The 22,416-nt window shown below is 40.2% G+C and overlaps 2 protein-coding genes across 2 annotated transcripts; one reads left to right on the forward strand and one right to left on the reverse strand.

Annotated features, from left to right (window-relative positions):
* Positions 1-56: 56 nt before the first annotated feature.
* orc4 (origin recognition complex, subunit 4) lies at positions 57-3,804 on the reverse strand. Its single transcript, XM_087792578.1, has 14 exons — positions 3,690-3,804; positions 3,304-3,396; positions 3,168-3,244; positions 2,868-2,958; positions 2,721-2,796; positions 2,088-2,173; positions 1,967-2,015; positions 1,734-1,885; positions 1,492-1,665; positions 1,339-1,425; positions 1,156-1,264; positions 991-1,086; positions 851-918; positions 57-284 (listed from the first exon to the last, which is right to left on the reverse strand). Exons 2-14 carry the CDS (start codon positions 3,358-3,360, stop codon positions 102-104), a joined length of 1,305 nt encoding a protein of 434 aa, XP_087648704.1. The 5' UTR covers positions 3,361-3,396; positions 3,690-3,804; the 3' UTR covers positions 57-101.
* Positions 3,805-5,489: 1,685 nt separating this feature from the next.
* Positions 5,490-21,518, forward strand: mbd5 (methyl-CpG binding domain protein 5). The gene is made up of 10 exons (XM_087791607.1): positions 5,490-5,650; positions 7,963-8,507; positions 9,539-9,641; positions 9,786-9,954; positions 10,099-12,414; positions 16,138-16,361; positions 16,441-17,574; positions 18,124-18,197; positions 18,743-18,818; positions 18,879-21,518. Exons 2-10 carry the CDS (start codon positions 8,395-8,397, stop codon positions 18,939-18,941), a joined length of 4,272 nt encoding a protein of 1,423 aa, XP_087647733.1. The 5' UTR covers positions 5,490-5,650; positions 7,963-8,394; the 3' UTR covers positions 18,942-21,518.
* The last annotated feature ends 898 nt before the right edge of the window (positions 21,519-22,416 follow it).

The raw sequence follows: 22,416 nt of genomic DNA on the forward strand, positions 1-22,416 counted from the left end.
TTATCTGAGGTTTAAACAAGGATGATGAAATCTGATGTCTTTTCCAAAATTCACACTTTTGATACACAAGCAACATTTATTTCAATTCAGCGAAAGTCAAACTAGCCGAATGCAGACATGGCCCACTGTTTGACGTCAGTGGGGCATTGTGGGTACTTCTGCAGGGCATCCATGATCTGGCTTGGGTCCAACATCAGTCTCATCAGCTGGTATTCCCTCTGTGTCTTCATGGTGGAGCTGTCAGTCGGCCGGATCATCTCCAGCTGCTGTAGATGCTCGAAGGCCTGCAGCACGAGAGGCCAGAGACACAACTTATTCTTCCAACTTAAATAGGAAATGATGGTGTTTATTTTTCACATGGTCAAAAATGGCCAATAAATGTCTGTAAATAATGTTATAACACGGGGAGATGAGTGAGAGACCATCCCTCTGCAGCATCTCCATTTTTTAAATTCTAATCTAAACTAACAGTTGTAGGATGTAACGCTCCAGCATCATAGAATCATGCGTCTCATGCCTTGAGATATAAATCGTGGGATCAGAAACGTGCACGATACAGAAAAAGTGGGTCAAATTCAACTATCAAAGCAAATAGTCCTCAAAATTACGTGAGGCGATTTCAAAGTACAATGTTTGCCCAGGAAGTAGCGGTGGTGACACCTAGTTGTCGATACAAGTACTGCACATTTCAGTAATATTCATTTATACGTTGCACTGTAAGTAAGTAAGTAATATATATTTATATAGCGCTTTTCGAGACCAGGGTCACAAAGCGCTTTAACAATCAAAACAATACTCAAAACAGTACATACTGTAACACAGGTTTTAAGAGTAAAATATATATTCTGACCTTCATGATGACAGGTTGCTCAAAGTTGTACATCGAACTGGATTTTCTCTGAAGGAACTTCTTAAACTCTGATCAAGATAAAAGGAGGAAACAACAGATTAAGAAAATACACAGGAATGTATGCGTTAAGGTCGTCTTACCATTGTGAACCATCTGAAGGTTGAACGGTTCTCCTTCATAAATGTCATTGAGATGTTTCATGGCAATGATCAGACAGAGTTCTAGGATGGACAGCCCTGCGCCAAACACATGTATTGTTAATTGTATTATGATGTTCAACCAGAAGAAAGAGTCTTGAGAGTCACCATGAAGCATGTTGGCCTTGGCGTCACTGAAGCACATGCGACTCGCCTCCAGTAGATCAGCCGGTCTGACCGTCGGGTTCTTGAGAGAGACTCGACTTAAACAAAACATCTGTAAGAATATATACAACATATTAAAATGTATGTTTCTGTTGGATAAACCTGACCAAAGTCTTCCACTCTCACCAGAAGTATTTGCATGGAGCGAAAGTCTTTACTGGCATTGAAGTGTCTCTTCAGAGCCTCCTCCACAGACTTGTCTTTGCACAGACTCTGGAAATGGAAACAAACAAAAACATCCAGCTGACATTTACACGTTTTAATCTCCTACACACCTACCTGGACGCCGTCGTTCCAATCTTGACAAAACCTGGCATCAGGAAAATCCTGCGCGAGGCTCAGCTGGGACTTGACCTGGTCCAGATACTGAGAGAAGGTCAAGCTGCTGAGCAGGTGAATCTGCCGGTGAGAAAAGCGTGACTTGACCCGCTTCTCCAACAGCTCCAGAACGTCCTGTTGACGATCACGTGCGAACGTTTAGTTAAAAGCGATGGCTCAGGTGTGCAAGTGTCCAGACGCACCAGCCGACACGTGACTCCCACCACTGCGATCGGGGCCTGGGCCGACTGGGACACGTCCAACAGGTTGTAGAGCAGAGTCTGGTTCTTATGGTGGGCGAACAAGTCAAACTCATCCAGGACGAACAGGACGGGGCGACTACTGCTGCGATCACCTGGATTAAACCGTTTCAATTAAAAAAGTCAGTCGTCATTTTAAAATTATTTATTTTCAGACATGAGCCATTCTTTCTTACCCTTCTTCAGCGCCTCCAACAGGAAAGCCAGATTTTCAGCAAAGCTTCCCTGAAATAAATAGAAAATAATGTTTTAAAGGGAGAATTTTGAGTCATTAACCCCAAAAGTTATAATACTCACAAACACTTTGTCACCGACAACGTTTTCCAGGTTGAGTTGTCGGGTTATTTCTTTTAGAGCTATTCTGTCATCGGTCTGCAAGAGGCCTTGAAACAAGACGCGTGACGGATATAGTAAGTAATTATTGTTATTTGTAAAGCGCTTTTCACAGACCAGGGTCACAAAGCGCTTAAACAATACAAATACATACTTTAAAAGGCCAAGACAACATAGAGACAAACACAGCAGCCCCAAGATAATTAATAAAAAGCCTGCACAAATAAATGGGTCTTAAAAACAAATTACAGAACCAAATACACACACAAAGAACAGTAATTAAAATTAAACTTTCCAAATCTTTCCTCAAGGAAATTATTTATATTTGTTGATTACTTTTTTTCCACCAATTATTACTATTATCAAATGTTTATCAAAATTCTTAAATAAATTTAAAATGAAATGAAACAAACTAATCCCTCCCTCAAAATGGAAAACAAAACAAAGAAAATAAAAGGTAAATCAAATTGTGATTTGAAAAACTATTAAATTCTGATTAATTATAATTAAATAATAATAATAAGTAGCTCAAATAAAGTGAACATTCCGATGTATCAATGAAGATCCTGTAACTATGTATTATACATGTTCTATTACCATTTAGATGAACCTGTAGAAGTGTTTTCTGGACTTCATCCACTTTAAGCAGATCTCTCAGCACACACTTTAACAGCTGTAAAAAAAACAAAAAAAACAAAAACCAAGTAAATCCTCCAAGTCTGTAGAACTCCGTCTGAGGCGTACCATGGTCTTTCCTGAGCCCCTGGGACCAACGATGAGCACAGAGTTACTTTCCCCATGGACTGCTGTGCGCCTCAGAAGCTCTAACAAGTGTCTGAAAAGAAGAAGAAAAAACACTATAGTGCTGACGTTTTTTAGGCACTAACTGGAATTGTTCTTCTCCAAACTAGAACAGAGCTGTCAGGTGCTAGTAAACTGGGTCACAGAGGATTTCACATTTTCTATGCATATCTCGGGAATCTTTGTTTCAGCTAAAAAGAATGGATTTGAAAATACTCTCCGGGTGGAGAAAGGAAAACCTACTTGTGTTGCGCCTCGACTCCCTCCAGGCTGCCGGGCAGCATCTGATGACAGAGACGTTCTCGTAGAATAGTTTGAAGCTGAAACACATGCAAAGGATATTATGCTTGTTCAATGAAAAACATAATGATAGTCTTACCTTTTTGATAGATTCACCGACGGGGAGGTGGGACTCTTTGCTTTTCCTTTTGCTCATGATGTTGACAGAAAAAAACAACACCTTCACTTAAATCTGGGGGAAAAAATGAGGCAGATGTTAATGTTAAGGTCATGGTGTTATGGAAATAATAAGTCCAGACGAACTTTAAAGTCAAACAACGTAACCCGATTTCGTGCCAACATTATAGACACGCTTAAGTTCGGTTAATTCTTACTTCTAACGCACAGGAATCCAAATAAAATACCCAAGTTTACATCAGTACTTCACATTTCTAATTAAGTTTGGTGTGAAGTTTCTACAGCAGCTGTAGCGGTTCACACGGCGCCATTTTAGCTTCAAGTCATAACATCAGCCAAACAACTTACCTTAGGTTCGTGCTTATGCTGCGATGCCGAATAAAGCTCGAATTTAAACAAGAATCCTGTCGGGATGTTACAACTTGTACTTCTCAGTCTTCGCGGGAACGCGGCGCTGTCATCGATGACAACTTCCGGTACTTCCGGTACTATGGTTTCCGAAGTTATTTTAAATCATCAAAAATATACATTGTTATCTATAGTATTCGTATACATTGTTTATGTAATGTAAAGGTACGGTGGTCAAAATTAAAAATATATATTTATAGCTTGTGCTGCGAAAAATATTTTTATCCATAAACGTTATGCTTTTAACTCATTATTATGTGACCAGTTACTTAAAAAAAAGGTGTCAGGCTAGAAAAATAAAAAAAATGAGATTAAAAAAAACAGACTCTCAGTTCCATGTTTGCCCTTAAAAAAACATGAAGCGGGACTTTTACATCAGCCAGACAGTGAATTAATTCAACATCTCTGCAGCTCTGACCTTCACATGGACTTCTAGCATCTCAGCTGCATCTTTTTTTTGTTCTTTCCACTTCAGACGACTGAGCCCCTCAGTGACCTTTACCTGTCCAGGGTGGTGTTCTTGCTGCACACACACCCTATCCTGCTCGAACAGGATATCAAGCCACAGCCTTGGCTGAAATAGCAGCTGGAATTCTGCACAAATATATGACTCAGAAGTTATTCGTAAAAAACGTTTTAACCGGTAACTAAAATGGCTGGAGAACAAGTGATTGCAAACCTGAATTAAATGCAATCGATTGACTACTAAATCAATAAATATACCCTTTATTCCAAAAAGTTTCAAAAGTAGCTATAAACTCATTTATAAAGTTCACCCCATGGCTTAGTTCTTTTTTTTGTCACCACGTTATTGTAAATTAAACTGAACCTAGTAAAAAGTTTGAAGTAACTTTTGTTCAACTGACAAATACAAAAAACCCTGGGGGGAACTCATTCCCTCAACCCATCAGGAACTCAAACTCCAGACTTTCAAATCTCTCCTCAAAACTCACCTGTTCAAAATGGCCTTCTCTTAATAGTCTGATTCCTTTAAGAAACATCTTAAGACATTTTTATTTGTTCAGGCTTTTCCTTGATTTTCTGGAACTCCTGTTGTGTTATCAGTTTTATCTTGACCTTTAAAGTATATACTTTATTGAATATTGTTTTGATTGTTTAAGCGCTTTGTGACCCTGGTCTGGAAAAGCGCACTACAAATAAGAATTACTTACTTACTTATTTACTTTAAGCTGTAACTAAAATTGCTGGTGAACAAGTGATTGCAAACCTGAATTAAATGCAATCAATTGACAACTACATAAATAATATACCCTTTATTTCAAAAAGTTTCAAAAGTAGCAATAAACTAATTTAAAAAGCTTCCCACCTGGATTGGTTCTTCTTTTTTTTTGTTACCATGTTATCGTAAATAAAACTGAACCTATTAAACCATTTGAACTGACAAATACAAAAAAACCTGGAGGAACTCACTCCCTCAACCCATCAGGAACTCTGACTCACTCCAGACTTTCGAATCACTTTAAAACTCAACTGTTCAAAATTGCCTTCTCTTAATAGTCCTCCCTGTCCTTCTGTTATCAAAATTGCTTATTAAATGCAAATTATTCAAAGTTTATTATTCTTAATATAAAGCGTCTTTGTGTGTCCCTAAAAAAACGCTAAAATAAATATGATGTTTATTATTATTACTATTAATATAAAAATAAAAAAAGGAATTTAATTTATTTTTTTGGTTCAGGTAAGAAATAAAGAAAGAAAGGGATATGTCCATCATGTTTGTTTTGAATGGCCCTATCATTGTATCCCCATCTCCGGGCTCAATGAAGGGAGTTCATCACCTCTCCCATCTGCTGGCTGCTAGTGCGGCGCATGCGCCTTGTGGCTCTCCATCATTTCCAATATCCCAGTGTAGAAGAAGCAGCAAGGCAGAGAACTAATGGGTAGGCTTCTTCTTTTCTCCATTATCACCATTCTTTAGCTCTTAAAAAATGCCGGCTTGGGTCAGCGCCACCGCTACAGCACGGGCGTGCGTGCCGGAGGTTCAAACGGAGAGTTTATCTCGTGATTTGACGCAGACAAGCCAGAAAAAGCTTCTCTCCTCTTCTCTGCAAACGCAACGGGCTAGCTTAGCTTGCAATGCTACACTCAGTTAGCACGGCCTGGCCCTGGCCTTGCCTGCCCCCCTTTTGGTTCGAAATTTGACGAGGGCAGGGGTGCTTTTTCGATCTTTAAATATAGCGGTTTGTACCGCGGATTCACTGCGTATCCAACGACGTTTACGGTGTTCGTATCGGATCTAAATCTTCCGCCAGCCTTCTGATGTAATTTCGTTACAACAAGCTAGCTCTGTAGCTAACTGGATCGTAGCTGGACAGCTGACGCTTGGTATGCTAACCTTAGTTCAGATGCTTCGCACTGGGGTTAAAAACAGCGTCGGTTTACTCCGAGTCAAACCTCGGACCATCTATAATTCACATTAGAAGGGTTTAGAGCACAGTGTAATCATTTTTTTTGGGTTAAAACGCAAAAGAGTTACGCGTTTAAAACAAAACCGAGAGGGTAACGTTCACCTGGTTAACTACCTTTACAGTGTATACACACAAGCTGCGTCTGTCACCGTCTGTTGACCATTTATTGTCAAATAACTGCAGTGTGTCAAACCATCTTGTGTATAGTAGACCAGATATTTTGCTATTAGTGTGACTTGGATGGTAAATGTGTTGTAGTAGGATGTCTGCCTTCATTTGAGGGTCACCTCAAACCACACACGTTCTGCTTGTTTGCGTTAAAAGTCACGTCTGGGGGGAAAAAAAGTTGTACTTTCAATGTCATGCCATATGTTTGTCTGTTTTGTTATGTCATCATGATATTGGAGAGTACACCACAAGTAGTACTTGTATGTCATTTTCAAACATCCAATGATGTCGTTTAAAATGTAATATGTTCTGATTAAAAGTTGAAAAGAAGTAAGATGATCAAAATAATGTCACTGGATGCTGTTTCTTTTTCTATTCATGTGAGCTGTTCAGTGAAACACGTCAACAATTCAATTGCTTGGTATAATGCACCACATTTTTTTTCTTGCTCAGTCACAAGAACATAACATAGGATTGAATATCTTACCTTTTAAGGCTGATTTTACTAAAAACTTCATACACATTTACGTTTCCCTGCAGGTCACGTGGCGCACTTTGTATGTACTTGACGTTTAATATGTATTTACCTTTACACGGGGGTATGTGCCTAGTTTTTCACAATTTATTGAAAACGAAGTCTGTTACATCCAAGTTTTTATGTCGGCATTAGTTATCTGTACCGTAAGTCCTTTACCAGAAGATTAAACATTAGTTTAATATAAAATTAAAACTAATTTCAGAATCAGAATCAGAAAACCTTTATTAGTCCCGCGAGGGGAAATTCGGTTTAACAGCAGCAAGAGAAATGAAACACCCAGAAATAAATAATGTTGTGTAATTTAAAATATAGTTAAAAAATGCATTTACTCCATCCACCACAGGTTTTGCTAAATTATGAGTTTATTAAAGACATTCATAAACTGCAACAATTCTATGCATCACACTATGCTTGGGTGATACTGGGTGTTCCCAAGCCTCCTATTCTCATCCTTGATATGGTGTATCTGACCCACGGTTAACCAGTAAAATTAGGTTTGTAGGGAGACGCAAAAGACAAATGTTGTTGCTGAAACTGTTTTTACTATGAAAAGAATCCAGATATACGTTGTGTGATATATATTCTTAATTTGTTTCAGAGATGCGCAACAGTATTGGAGAAATCATTTTATATAAATGTATTTTTTAATTTCAAAACTACTTGTTTGGAAGGGATGGGCAATGTGGGCTGAAAATAAAACCAGATACATTTCTGTTAATAATAAAAGTTAAAAAAAATAAAAAAGGCATTCCACTGCAAGTCTTTGACTCAATCTGTCACAGTCTTAAAACGCCCACTATTATGAGACAGTACTTTGAGTACAGAGACTTATATTGTATACATAAGGAAAACTGTTGCCAATTTGCTGTTTTGTTTTGATCAATGTTCCCTGTTATTGCTTTGAAGTCTAGTTGATAAAGGTTCCTCTATCAAATTCATGGTATATGTTAAGTGTATATATAAGTTTTCATATATCACACTTTGTTTCTTTCTTGATCAATTTGTATTTACAGTATTTAGTAATATCTTCTCCCCAATGACTAATTTTTGTCATGTATTTTAATTTGATCTCAAACAGGAACCATGGGAATAATACTACACACCTGCCCTTGGGATCCAACATGTTGATGGAGCCTAACTTGTTCCACTGATTGAATTTGTCTAGAACACACAGACGAAGATCTTCTGAGGAAAAGAAATCTGAGGAAAATGGCCCTGAAGGAGAAGATGCAGTAATGGAACTCCATGTGCTCCTCAGCACTCTAGATATGAAGCAGCTAAATGGGTAGGGTCTCCCGTGAGCTTGCCTCACCCTACCCGACCACCCACAATTTTAGCGGCTCGAATTGAGACTACAACTTGAGAGTACAACCCCGCAGCCCAACCCAGATCCTTCATTCTCCCACCTTAGTCACGGCATTGAAAGACAAGCATGGCGTGCATCAGAGAACCGCTGGTTGATGCTTGATATTTATCCCTCTGTGGTGTTGAGCATTAAACCAGTGGAGCGATGAATGGAGGAAAAGACTGTGAAGCAGGGGATGAAAGGCAGGCTCTACCTGTCCAGGTCCCCATTGGATGGCAACGCAAGGGGGAACATGGTGGAGGGGTCGTATACATAAGGTACGTTTTGATCTTAATATTATTTATTTTATCTTGGAGTGCTGATTTGAACCTATAGTATATTGTCAATGAATAACAAGGCTTTTGAGTTCGGTGGACTACATTTTAGAGTACATTTAAATGTATGTGTTATACTTTCAGGCTGTATAATGTTTAGAGCAAACCATACACAGTGTTGCTGTTGTGGTTGTTCGGCTATGCATTGATAAACCTCTGTGATTCATACAGATTGTTTTATCCAGATTAAACGATTCCCTAATGCTAAAGATATTCACCCTCACGTCTACTAAGGTTGATTATTTTTTAGAATATTCTGTTCCTTTTTACGGAAGTTATGGACAAAAATGCACATTCATTTTAATCAAGCAACTGAGCAACCAGGGACGAACTTTCTCCAAAAAATACGCTTAAAAACATCCATATGCCTCCATACTGTTCGTCTGTAATCTCCATCTTGAATTGATGAATTGATCTGAAAAAAATGTCTATATTTTACAATTGTATGTGGCAGACATGTAAACAGTAGCACGCCGTATAAACCGGAAGGACTTTGGTTAATATCACACATTGACTGTGTACACTCTGGTTTCGATATTTACTTTCGGGTACTTCCGGTTTAAAGCCTTTATTTAATTTTTTCCTCAATCAATTCATTTAATTGAGGCTTCAATACAAGATGGTCATTACAGACAAACAGTATGGAGGCATATGGATGTTTGTAAGCGTATTTTTGAAGGAAGTTCGGCCCTGCGCTCTCTGTTGCTTCATTTATGGATATACATTTTTTTGCCTATAACTCTTTAAAGGAATGGATTACTCGAATAATCCCAACCCTTAATCAACATGAGGGCGAGTAGAAAATACGTGAAGTTTGAATTTTGAGTGAACTAACTCTTTAAGAAATCTTGTGTTTTGTAATATTTACGTTAGTCTTTGACAAATATAAAGGTTGGCATTTAATCAACCATATCTTGTCTTCTAAAAATAATGATAAAACAATAGTTTAATGATTAATGTGTTTGTGTGTCCAGTCCCAGTGGTTCAGTGCTGACCAGTTTGGAGCAGGTAAAGAGCTACCTTCTCACAGATGGAACCTGTAAGTGTGGTCTGGAGTGCCCACTCATCCTTCACAAGGTATTAATCTTATTTATAAATGTGTATATATTGATATTTTCATGTGGTCATATTTGTTCTTTGAAATACTTCTTTTTGAATTGTACCCACTGTGAAAAGTTATGCCCCCAATTGTTGGATCACAGATTGCTTTTTGCCACTCAGGTTTTTAACTTCGACCCTGGGGCAACCGTGAAGCAGAGAACAGCGGAGGATGTGAAAGCAGATGAAGACGTGACCAAACTCTGTATTCACAAGAGAAAGCTCCTGGCTGTGGCTACATTACATAAGAGTATGGAAACTCACCCTCCTCTTCTTACGGGTCCAGGGGGAGGTATGGCTAGTTGTTCAATTATACAGCTAACCCAGAAACCTTGTGACATTTTTAGTATTTTAACTGGGATTAAACCGCAATGCTGTTTCTCTTTCACTGACACAGTACTTTACATTTAATTAATAGCACTTTCATCACCTTTAGGTACGTCAGCAGTGGTGGCAGCACATCCCACAACACAGCGTTCAATAAGGACTAAACCCCCAGATGGCACAGCAACTGCTGGCTCTGACTGTAAAAATCCTTTCAAGTTAATGGTTGGACAACAGCAGCAGTCGAGGATGTATCCTGATGTAAGTGGAGCCCACCAGCCTGAACACTACCATGGGTATTCAAGACCACAAAGGCTGGTAGGAGGGGAGCCCTGCCCCAAATCCCCTTATCGGGCAGGCTACGGTAGTATGCTAAGCCCGCCTCCTCCACAGTCACCCAGTGCGGACACTTTGGGAAGCCCGGATGGCTTTACAAGAACCAATGCATGCGGGTTTCCAGGAGCTGGCAGTCCTGGTTCAGCGTCAATTCATGGAAATTTAAGGACACCGCTTTCTCCCCCTAGCATGATGCTCCATGGCTCTCCCCATGGCCAGTCATCATGCGCCATGTCTGGAAGGACTAGTACGCCCCTATCCCCTACCTCCACTGCCAAAAGCCCTGTCATGAACATGTCGCGTGTAAACTTTCCCCCAGGTATGGATATGTCACGGACAGCATTTCACCATAAAACGCCACCAGTAGTTCATCCTGTACCACCCCCTCCACCATCACAAGTCTCCTGTGCACTACAAAAAAGGCAGTTAACATCAGAAAAAGACCCATTAGGCATTTTAGACCCCATTCCCAGCAAGCCTGTAAGCCAGGCACAAAACAATGCCCCAATCTCCTCCAACTTCCAGCCTAACATCCACTCTCAGGTACAAATGATGAATGTAAACGTACCCCCTCCAGTCATTGTCCCTTTGCCAAGCAACTTACCTTTACCCACTTCAAAACCTGGTCCTGTGGGTCATGGAGGTCATGTTCAAAGGACCCAACAGGGTGGACTTATGTCTTCTATGTCTCCTTCCCCTGTAACATCCCCTGTCCACATGGCAGGGCCCACCATTGGAAGGATGGAGGCTTCACCTCATCGTTCACGGTCCTCCTCCACCTCTTCCGATCATGGAAACTTCGTCATGCCCTCTGGACATCAAGCCCAGTGTAGCACTATTAAAGTACCTCCACGGTCCCCTAGGTCAACAATGGGTTCCCCCAGGCCAGCAATGCCCTCCAGTCCCTCCACAAGCAAAGCAGACACTCTTCAACAATTCAAAGACTCGCATCTTCTGTCTGGGGTTGGAAACTCAATTGGCAACCAGCAGCACAGCAATCCTATGTACTCGCCAACCTCTGCCTCTTCCACATTAGCCACCCCCAGCGCTTCCCAAAAGGGTCACCCAGGTCTACTGGGAATGCCTCTCAACCAGATCCTTAACCCACAAAATGCTGTTTCCTTTCCCGCTAGCAGTCTCCTGTCAGCGGCAGCCAAAGCACAGCTAGCAAATCAAAACAAACTTGGTGCTGCTAGTAATGGCCCTGTCGGGTTGGCTAGTAGTGGTGTATCCAATGCGGTAGGTGGTGGTCATCCTTGTAATATGAGTGGCCCTCGCAGTCTGGAGGGACACAGCACTTTAAATCCAATGCTCCCACCAAACTCCAACTTGTTGCTCAACACTCCTGAAGGGCAGAGCGGCCGTGCGGCACTAAGAGACAAGTTGATGGCTCAGCAGAGGGACCCCATGCGTAAACGCAAGCATTCATCAGGAAGTACTTCAGTAAACAATGAAATCAGCAACAACATGGCCTATAGCCTACTTAACAAATCAAACATGGTAGGACAACCCATACATGCTCCCACTGCCACTGAGCAGTTAAGAAAAGTCGGTCGTATGGGGGCTCTTCCTCCAAACGCGTCTATGGCCCAGTTACTCCAATCTATGAGCTGTCAAAGCTCCCACAATATGGCAGGGAATCGCACAGGTCTCAACCCAGGCCTGGGCCATGGTTCTCAAGGACCTGCTCAGCTGCACTACAATGATAACACATCAATGGTCCCTGGTATTGTGCAACAAAACCATCTTGCTCAACAGAGGCTCCGTGCACCCACAGACGCATTACAACACTGCCAAAATATGGACATCTCTGTTGGTCACCAAGTCTCTCGTGCGGGAATATTCTCAGATATGAGGGCCCAGAGTCAAGCAGTTCCCATGGGTAACTGTGGGTCTGTTGGGCCTGGTGGGGGGTCACTAGGCCCTGATGGCTTGCCACTTGGACGCCATAACACTACTCCTCTACAACTGTCCCATTCCGTGCCCCAACCCTTACAACAAAATCTGCATCATGGAGGTACAAGGGCAAATATGGTGGTCATCCCTCACGGAGCTGCAGATGGGAGCGGTACGCAAAGTGTGTCTGACCAAGGTAAGACATTAAATTATTATTTCCACTTCATGAATATCATTGTGTTTTCCACAAATCAGACATGTATATGGGTAATTTTTTTTTTTTTTGTATTATTTGATGCTAAGCATTTTGTTACCACAGTCATTATGGGATTATTATTATTATAATAATTCAGAGTAAACTTTAGATCATACGCATGTTTGTCTTTGCAACCTCTACAGGTCCTGTGTGACTTTGATTCTTATTCCAGTTTAAAAAAGATTCAGAATCAACCATGATTCGAAATGTGATTTGGTATATTTATTTCAAATTTTCTTTTTTAATTAAAAATTAATGTAAATGTATGTTTTAAACATATGTCCTATTTCTGTCGTCGGCTTCTTCACCTAGATATTTGTCCATGTTTTATTTATAGTTGGGTTAAATTAAATCTGGTTTTGTATATTCCCCACTCCCATTAAGAAATGGACAGATTTTTGAATGACCTTGTGTCTGCTATGCTAAACGAGATTCTGCTTGGTCATCCAAGCCCAAGGCATATAACAATATTCTGATGAACGGGTTTATTTTTCCCTGTAGATGCATTGTAAGGTATTAATATGGCCTGAGGTTGCCTATACATGGCATTCGTAATGTGTCGTTAGTGAGCAGTAGGCTATTACTTTTGGTGGTCATTACTGTTGCAATTGAAATTAAGATTTAAAAAAAAGAAACTATGAAATGTCCTCATATTAACCAAAGGGGCAAATGTCCGCCTACCTATCTGAGCTCGCTCAAGTTTCAGGCCTCTCACGTTCAATACTTGATGACTTTAGAGTTATCATTTAAAATTGTCATAACTGTTTTAAAGGTGAAAACTGCTTGTTGGTTTCTTCTATGGTTTCACCATGGTTTCTCGTTACAATTCACAAGAGAGCCCTAAAGTAGTAGAGCATCATGACCTAAATGACCGTGACCATGTCCTAAATTGAAAGGTTTTGAGCTTCTTAATTGTACCTCCACTAAATAGTTTTTCACATTAGACATTTTGGATTATGAAGTACCTAATTGACCTCAGCAAAGTTTTTATTGGAACTCAACAATGATGTCTTATTTTTAGGTAAAAATACAATTCCACCTACAAACTTTTGTGGAGACCCTTGCTGATGACATCCAACTCTACCGCTCATTTGATCCAACTGAGCCCCAGAGGCTGAACAGCTTAGTCAATTGTTTGCTAAAAATCAAACAATGGCTGAGTGAAAACCCTTTGCAGCTAAATGTGGACAAAACTGAAACTCTGGTTATTGCTCCAGGGTTGAGTCAGTACTTGGGTGACTTGGGCCAGTCCGTCAAACTGAGCCTGAAAAACTTGTGCTGGTGTTGTATTGGAAAATTATGTCACAACACGATCTGGAGCTTGTAATCCATGCGTTTGTGTCTTCTTGTTTAGACTATTGTAACAGTTTATTTTCGTGTCTAAACAAGAAGGAGCTGTCTCACCTGAACTTGATTCAGAACTCTGCAGCAAGAATTCTGACCTGCTCTAGTAGAAGAACTCGCATTTCTATGATCCTTAAAACTCTTTACTGGCTGCCAGTTTCTTTCAGGATCAATTTTAAAAATTCTGGTTCTTACTTTCAGAGCAATTTATTCAATTCTATTGGTCAGGCTCTTCCTTACATCAGTGATCTGATCCTGCCTTACACCCCAGCTCGGGCTCTGAGGTCTGTGTATCAGAATCTACTGATGGTTCAACGCACACACTTCAGGACCAGAGGAGAGAAATCCTTCCAGCTTTGGAACGATCTTCCTCTCCCTCTGCACTTGATGGAGTCTACTGACTCCTTCAAGAAACATCTTAAGACATTCTTATTTGTATTGTTTGTGATTTTTAAGCGCTTTAGGGCCCTGGTCTAGAAAGGCGCTCTAGAAATAGCCGTTACTTACTGACATATTACTGACATACACTTGTTTATTAGTAAATTATTAGTCTATAAAGAGACTTCAGCAAGGTTGAATTGTACATTAGGCCTAATACAGTGTGCACCTGTGTTACTTGAGGAATCCAACTGCTATGTAATGTCATCACCATGGAGACGCTTAATTCAATAATGCTTTAGCTTTTTTTTTCCAACAGATTTGGCATTTACTCGAGTTAAATGGGTTTCTTGACAATTAGTGAAGAAGCAGGAGGGGAGATGGATTGAATTTGTCAGTTACCTTATGTTATCTTATATTCCTTTTATTTATATCATTTTGTTTTTGATTAGGCAGCTGAAGCACGTTAATATAAGGGAACAAAGAGAACATCAGTTACTTTTACTTATGACCCGCTATAAGACTTTCACGAAAAAAAATCTTCATTTTGTAATCGATTGATGTTTTTATTGATATAGACGGTTAACTACCAAAACTACACTGTTTTGTTCTCAATATATTTGAGTTTGAAATGATGTAACTAGCTAAATAAGTTTAAATGCTGAGAAGGTATTCTAAATAATAATATAATACTTTAATACACTTAATGTTCTGCATCTGAGCCATTCAAAAGAGTAGCATTAAGCCTCTGATGAATCGTTTCCATTGGTTAATGTCGTTATGTTCACAGGATCAAATTAAAACATATAGGGCTTCACTAGATGGTTATGCAGTCTTTGACTATGGCATCTTGGCTGGTTTTGTTGTCAGGTTGATTTCTTGTCACACTTCTAAGATCCTCAAAGATGACTCATGTTTACAAAAACCTACACCTTACATGAGAAAATGTACGGACACATAAAGCTTTATTAATGATTAAATATTTCCTAAAACTATATGATAATATCCCCGAGGACCCTAAGGGGTTAATAAAGTCATATCTACCTATCTGAAATCTGTAACCCCCTAATTTTTGCAGCCTTCTACTGACCAGCAAATGCCCCAAAGTCGATTGTAACCCCCTCAGCCTCCCTGTTACCCAGCTGACCCTCCCTCCCCTACCTGTTTTTTTTCCTGAGAAAGCTGAATCACACCAGCGACACTCTTAACCCCCTCGTCCACCCAGCCTGCTCCCCCAACAAGCTTCCTGGCAGCGGACAGCACCACCAATCATCACTTGGTTCCTATGGCAACCTCCCTCGGCAACAGCCGTCACTATATCATAGCGGTTGTGGAGGATGAGGGGAGCAGGGGGGGGAGGGGCCGGCGTAGTCGGCTCTCTGTGTTTGAGAGGAGAGAGTGGGGGGAAAAAGAAAGAAAAGAAGAGAGAAAAAAAATGGAGAACACACACAGCTGCCCTTCAGCTACGTCGCATCGCACCAGCTGCTCCAGTCACAACCCGTCCACACACCCACATACACACTGCGCTGGGATGCAGAGACTCTGCATAAGGCCTCGGCTTTGTCTGCATAACGTCGCTTCAAGCTTTTCCCTTGATTCATTGATACGTCTGTGGGGTTCATTTCTATTTTGTCCTTATATGCCTCGTGCTTTGGTTTGCTCAGGATACACAACTGCTGGTTATCAGTTTGACCTATGAATGCAGAACTATTTGCTGCTTTCATCCTTTTGTTGAGAATATACAGCTCTTCACATGAACAGAAAATCGAGGAAAAGTTTTGATGCTAAATGAATTGGTAATAGAGATTCTAGACTGTTGACCGGTTTAATATTTAAATATGAGTCAAAGTGATGTAAGGGTTTGATTTTCATTTAGTACGTTATGCTCTATATCGTTTCATAGAAATGTAGTCAACCTCGTCTCTCCTCTTCTCTCCTCAGGAAATCCATCGTCACATGGTAACAGCCTGAGCAGTGTGCAGTCTCACGCCAATGCAGCTGGAGGTCAGATGTACCAGCAGCAGATCCTCCAGGGCATGCAGCAGGGAGTGGCCTTCCACGGTGGTTACCAGAGCCAACAGCACTTCCCGGACAACCCCCCGTACCCCACGGACGGCAACAAAAGCAACTCCGCCTCAATGGCATGCCTATATCAGAACTACCAGGTTGGTCCAGTGTAAAATGTGCTGTGTGGCTTGTATAGTAGGACTGGATTCTGATCAAAATCCGATGATGTGTTCAAAGCAGGGGATGATGCCACATTCTCAGTACGGGGATGGGCATCCGCTGCAGAATGACGGCCTCCGAGCAGGTACGCCTGGTTCTGATCGAGGCCCCGGCAGAGGCCCGGAGTCTGTAGACGCCATCTACAGAGCGGTGGTTGATGCAGCCAGCAAAGGAATGCATGTTACCATCACTACCACCGTGAGTGGAACCACACAGGCCAGCCCAGTGCCTGCGCTCAGCGCCATGAGTGCCTTCACTGCCTCCATAGGTGAACCCGTTAACGCCCCTCAAACGGTCAATGCTGTTTTGCACGGGCACCAGGAAGTGGAGGCGTTGCCCCCACAGGCCAGAGCACGACAGACGAGGCCAGGAGGTATTCAGAAGAACATGGATCCAGGGAAGACGACCCCGGATGGCCTAGAGGTCAATGACTTCTTCCGCTCCCCGGGCCGAGGCACTCCCAGGGCCCAGTGGGATGCGGAGACTAATTGCGCATCAGGATTCGACTCTCAAAGTAACAGCAGTGCCTGGGTTGGTGAAGAGATCCTTGAGTGTTCCACCCAAGTAAGAAGTAGTCCCTGTATGGAGAGACCTGGAAACCTGGCCCCTGCCCCAACATGCCCTTCCGATGGTTCCAATGACCATAATCTGGCTATGGCTCACGGCAAACCTTTTCTGGACGACAACTATCGATTTAACAACTGTAGTCGGACTCCAGCAAACTACAAAGAGCGCCTAGAGCAGACTGTGGAACGTTGCGCGCACATCAACGGAACCTCCCAACATTTTAACACCCGGGGTTACGGTGAGGTGCTGGGACCCTCGCGGCAGGAGCTGACGGGGGACGACCAGTCACCCAGTTCCTCCACAAGCTTGGAAGGACCCGTCGCCAGCGCTAAAGAATACAGCCACTACAATGGCCACTTCAATGGCATGGCGCCCAGCCCTTCAGACACAAAGAGTCTAAGCAGTGAGGAGGACTTGCGGCATCCAGATTCTCCCTCCTCAGAGCTGCTCCACTACCGAACAAGGACCTTTAACATGGGAGAGCTGGTCTGGGGCCAGCTTAAGGGCTTTCCACCATGGCCCGCCAAGCTGGCCGGGGATGAACAAGTGTCGGCCGCGGCTATGCAGCTGCGGGAGCAGGCCAAAGTGAGTCGTTTTCTTATCCAAAATCCTTGATAGACCACATACAAGGGAACTATGATCTTGTTAAAATATCTTTGTTGTCGTTTGTCCCAACTGGCAAATTGTGTAATTAATTGAACTGTCAGTAATTTCTTATTTCTCTTGTAACACCATTTCTAAATTAATTTACTATTGCATATGTATTTCTGGAAGCCAGGGATGTCGTTCACCTTGAAATTGTGCCATCAAAGCTTATAATATATAAGCTTATATAATTATATAATTTTGTTTTTTTTAAAACTACTAAATGCAAGTTTTTTCGGTTTAAATATAAAAATAATTAAGATTATTTTAACCATTAATATCTGTCTGGTTTATGTTTGGCATGAACTGAACACTAGAGGGAGTTTCTCCCATTATAAATATCTGAGTCACTCATAAAGGTGGTAGATGTTAACACAGGCTTTCTGATGATAAGTGAGGTTTTAATGACCTCTGGGGTAAATGATTGAAAGCTGTTTGTTGTTATCTGGTATTTGTCTTTCAAGCATCTGTAACTGTGTCTCCATTTAGGTTGAGCCTGAAAAGTTAAAAACGCTAACTCATGACCTGGAGGCACTGGACCGAGCCGCCAAAAGAGGTCTAAAGTAAGTAAACCTGCACTAAACAAACGTATTTAAATGTGTTAAAATGAGGCTGCACATAAAGAAAAAAAATCTAATCGCCAAATTTAAAACATGTGTTTGTTTTTTTGTGAATCAACCAATAGATTTCTTGGTTCAAAAAAATGTATTATTTAGACTGTTCTCTTTAAAGTGAGACCAGTATGAGCCATACCAACTGGTCATCTTTTCTATTGCAGGGCTATGATGTTTTTAGAGGAACAAGAGAATCAAATAAATGGATTCATAGGGAATTTCTTTCTGGTCAAATCACACACAGATAACTGCTTGAGGTTCCCTGCATTATGATAAAAACATGTTGAATATGATATTTTAATGTGAGTAGTTTACACTGTATCTGTGATTGTTTTTTGGGTTAAAAAACCTTTCTCTGACTCGCAGCTAAATAAGTTAAGGGTCTAAAATCAAAACATTTTTTGAGATTAAGGATTATCCTGCTGTTTTTTTCAAAATGTAATTAAATATTGATTTTCAATTTTTGATTATTTTACACGGTTGCTGCTCAACAGGCCGGGGAAACTAAATAATCACTTGGAAGCTGCTATCCACGAGGCCATGAGTGAGCTGGACAAGATGTCGGGAACGGTAAGAAGCATCTCGACCAAAATGATGTCATGACAATAACCGAAATATTCCCACCGTCAGATGCCGTCCAGAGATCGCCAGGTGAAGCTCCCGAAACCCAAACGGAGGAAGATCTCCAGATAACAATGAATGTGTCGGCCCTCAAAGCCTTCAGAGACTCGGCCCGCTCCGCCTTTGTTGCGATCTGAGCTCTCACAGGTGCTACACTCGGACTTCTAGTGGTACATTCTTGTTCCATGATATCGACTTGACTTAGTGACTGAAGGTGCTGGAGAATCCAATCACCGATACAGTTGTAACTGTAGAGCTATAACAAAAAAAAAAAAAAACAAGAAAAAAAAAAAAACCTCATCATGGTTGCAATTTGTCTACAGCTCACTGAATTAACTATTTTTTTCAAATCTACGTTAGTAAAAACAAAAAACTTATGAGCGTTACCTTACATATTTAAGAAAAATAGACAGTCCAAATATTTCTGATACATTTTCAATATGTATATAGATAATCCTGATATTTCATGCTATTAAGAATTGTATGTAAATATTGTAAAATGTCATGTACAAGCGTACTTAATGCACATTTTATCTTTTATTGTACAAAAACAACACAGAAGTGTACCAATGTCTTGATTTTTATTCAGAAGTGCGGTTGCATAAGACCGCATGCATAGGATAAATAAGAAATACAGCCTAAAGCTTTTATATGACGAATTGTAAGATGTGCTGTTTTTTATCATTATAATTATTATTTTATTATTTTTCTAAGGGAACAGTGAGCAGGCATGACTATATAAGTTCTCCCTTCACACCATTGTTCATATTGTATGGTAGGAACAGAATGAACTTTACCAGCAGAGTGTTTAGGAAATAATCTTCTCCATGCGTCATGTTTTTGTTGCTTTTTTAGACTGACATTCATGTGAAAAAGTATGGGGGAAATATAATGACCTGCTATTCTTGAATGTAAATTTCACCTTAAAAACATCATTTGTGTCTTAGTTGCATTTCCATCGGTTGATAACGTTAAAAAAGCTAAAAATAAGATTGTTCACGAACATTTCAAGGCGAGAATGAGATCCGTTAAATAATAATTTGTCGAGTAAGCCTCGGAGAAACGGCTGGAAATGCACTCGGTCACAAGTGTCACGAGGGCAGAGATTTCCTTCAAACATCTCAGGTGCCATTTGCTTGTTCTGAATATGTTCTCGTTCGTTCTGTGATCCACGTTCGTGTCACAACTCAAGTTTGTCGCAACACTAAGTTCAGGCAGGTGAAACATGTGTAACATTTTAGGGGCCTTTGTGTGTCGTTTTATTATGTAAATTATTGATGTACAGTTCTCCATATTTATTTTATGCTTTACAAATACAGTAGATGGCAATAATACTACCAAGAGTTAAGAACTCGAGCCTTATGTGTACATGTGTTGTTTTTTTTCTGTTTTTTTTTTAACAAAGCTCCATAACAAAGTTGGTTATTTAAGATGTGAGGAACTCTTTTGTTACAGATTTCAAGGAAACATTAAGTCCATGCTATTTATAAGAATTGACTCGTCTTGTGTTGGGGAGAAATGCAGTTTTGAGATCCACACACTTCTGAAACGGTGCGAAGAATCGAGACTCAAACATCCACGTGTGCGAGGTCTGGATGACGCGCTCACAGCCGCTCCTCCTGATACAACCTGAAATCACTTCAAGTGCAATATGACGGCTTCAGAAACACTGCGATCCTTCCGACATCCTAAAATAGTCTCCTGATGAAGTAGTAATTTATTACGTAGTGACCACATTCACTGACCTGGACATGTTGTCGAGGTAGCTACACTACTCTTAACTAAGAATATATAAACCTTCTAAAAAAAATGTTCAATACTCATGTGCACACATTTAAAAGATCTTGTACTGTATTTTTCTTGTTTTTATTATTTAAATATTCTTGTCATGTGCATGATCAAAGGTTGTATTTTGTGGCAACAAGAACCCCAGCAGTTTGAGAGGTGTCAGTGTTTTTTTTTCAAATAAATATTTATTTTCTTTCAAATTTAAGTTCCATGTAACGTTGAGTTAAAGGAGTGATCAATTTGTCTTCCATTTTCAGTGTTTCACAAACCTCAGCGTTTTACTGTAAAGTGGCCAGGATTCTTCCTGCTGAGTCAGGCGTGTGAGGAACACACGAGCTCTTTTGGTAAAGTTCATTCTGCCCGTGTTGTTTTGTTTTATTTGTGCAATGACACGCAGGAGGCCGACCTCGTGATCGGCGTCCATGTGTGACGGATTCATATCTTTAATGGTCAAGAGTTCAAAAGTTTGTGTTTGACATGTGCAGTCCGTTTTTTTATGGTTGTGTGTCGAGGTGAGACTGATGTTTCCCCCTTTTTTTTTGTTTGTCAGTATTTTTTTTAACTTGTAACTGAGTATATATTTTCTCACTAATATATACTTTTATTTTTAAATAGACTTGCGTGATGTATGATGTGCACTTGATTTTTTTTTTCTTTTCTTTTGGAATTAATGTGGGATAGGAATAGTATGTCAGAAGACCTTACTTTAAGATTGTTTGGACTTTTTTTTATTGGTTTAATGTACACAGCATTTTTTTTGTAAATAATACGAGACATTACAGGTCATGCAGTGATGTAACATTTTGAGAAATGTTGCACAGATGTTTTAAGATATTAAAAACCCAGTCACTCTTACTTGAATCATGCGTTTGTCTTTTCCTGATCTTTAATTCGTCTAAGACGGTTACATTTCCTCAGAGGCCACATTATATACTGTGACTATACGGCGCTGTCAAGCCATAAGAAAAGTACTGGTAAAGATTTTAATATGATTGGAAACATTAAAATGACACTCATTTAATTGCATTTAATTTCTTTGTCGACACTTCTTATAAAAGATTGATATTTCATATATTTTACAATTAAAAAAAATTCATCAAGGAAAAAAAAGCTTTATCATGCCATAAATTAATTTAAATTCATTATATATATATTATATTTTATTATTATTTAAAATATGATGTGAAAGCACAAATAAAAATATAATTCTATACACATTAAAAGGATGTATAAAAGAAAGAAAAATGGTCACCAATCAAAGATCTTTAACAAGTAATATGAAGCGTTGAACTAGTTATAAACTATTATAACTAGTAGTATTATAACTAGTTATAGACCTCCTGAGGATCAATAAAGTTCTACCTAACTAGTTGGAGAGCCATCGGAAACATTCATCATTTGACAACTAAGCCTTTTACGTTCTAGTACATTTGTAGCCCTCTAGTGGAGGAAGAGGCGCGCTGCACTCAAAATCAATCAATGACATATCTTTCAGAGATGAACTAAAATGTATTGCGTCTAACGTGCGCATGCGCACTACAAAAATAAATAAGTTAATTATAAGAAATAGTGATTTATTTATTATTTTAAACAGTGTGAAAAAAAGCAACGGTGTCCAACTTATATTTAAAAGTAAACCTTTTATTTAGTAAAAACTCGCTCGTGCCTCAGCGTGCGCGCACACGAGAGTAGACCAGAAAGTCGCGTGCACGAGCCCGCGTTTGCACTGCTCCTCTGCGCATCCTCGAGGGCGCGCCGC

The sequence above is a fragment of the Callionymus lyra genome, chromosome 5, assembly GCF_982586985.1.
Source record: "Callionymus lyra chromosome 5, fCalLyr1.hap1.1, whole genome shotgun sequence".
In the NCBI taxonomy this organism is placed as follows: Eukaryota; Metazoa; Chordata; class Actinopteri; order Syngnathiformes; family Callionymidae; genus Callionymus; species Callionymus lyra.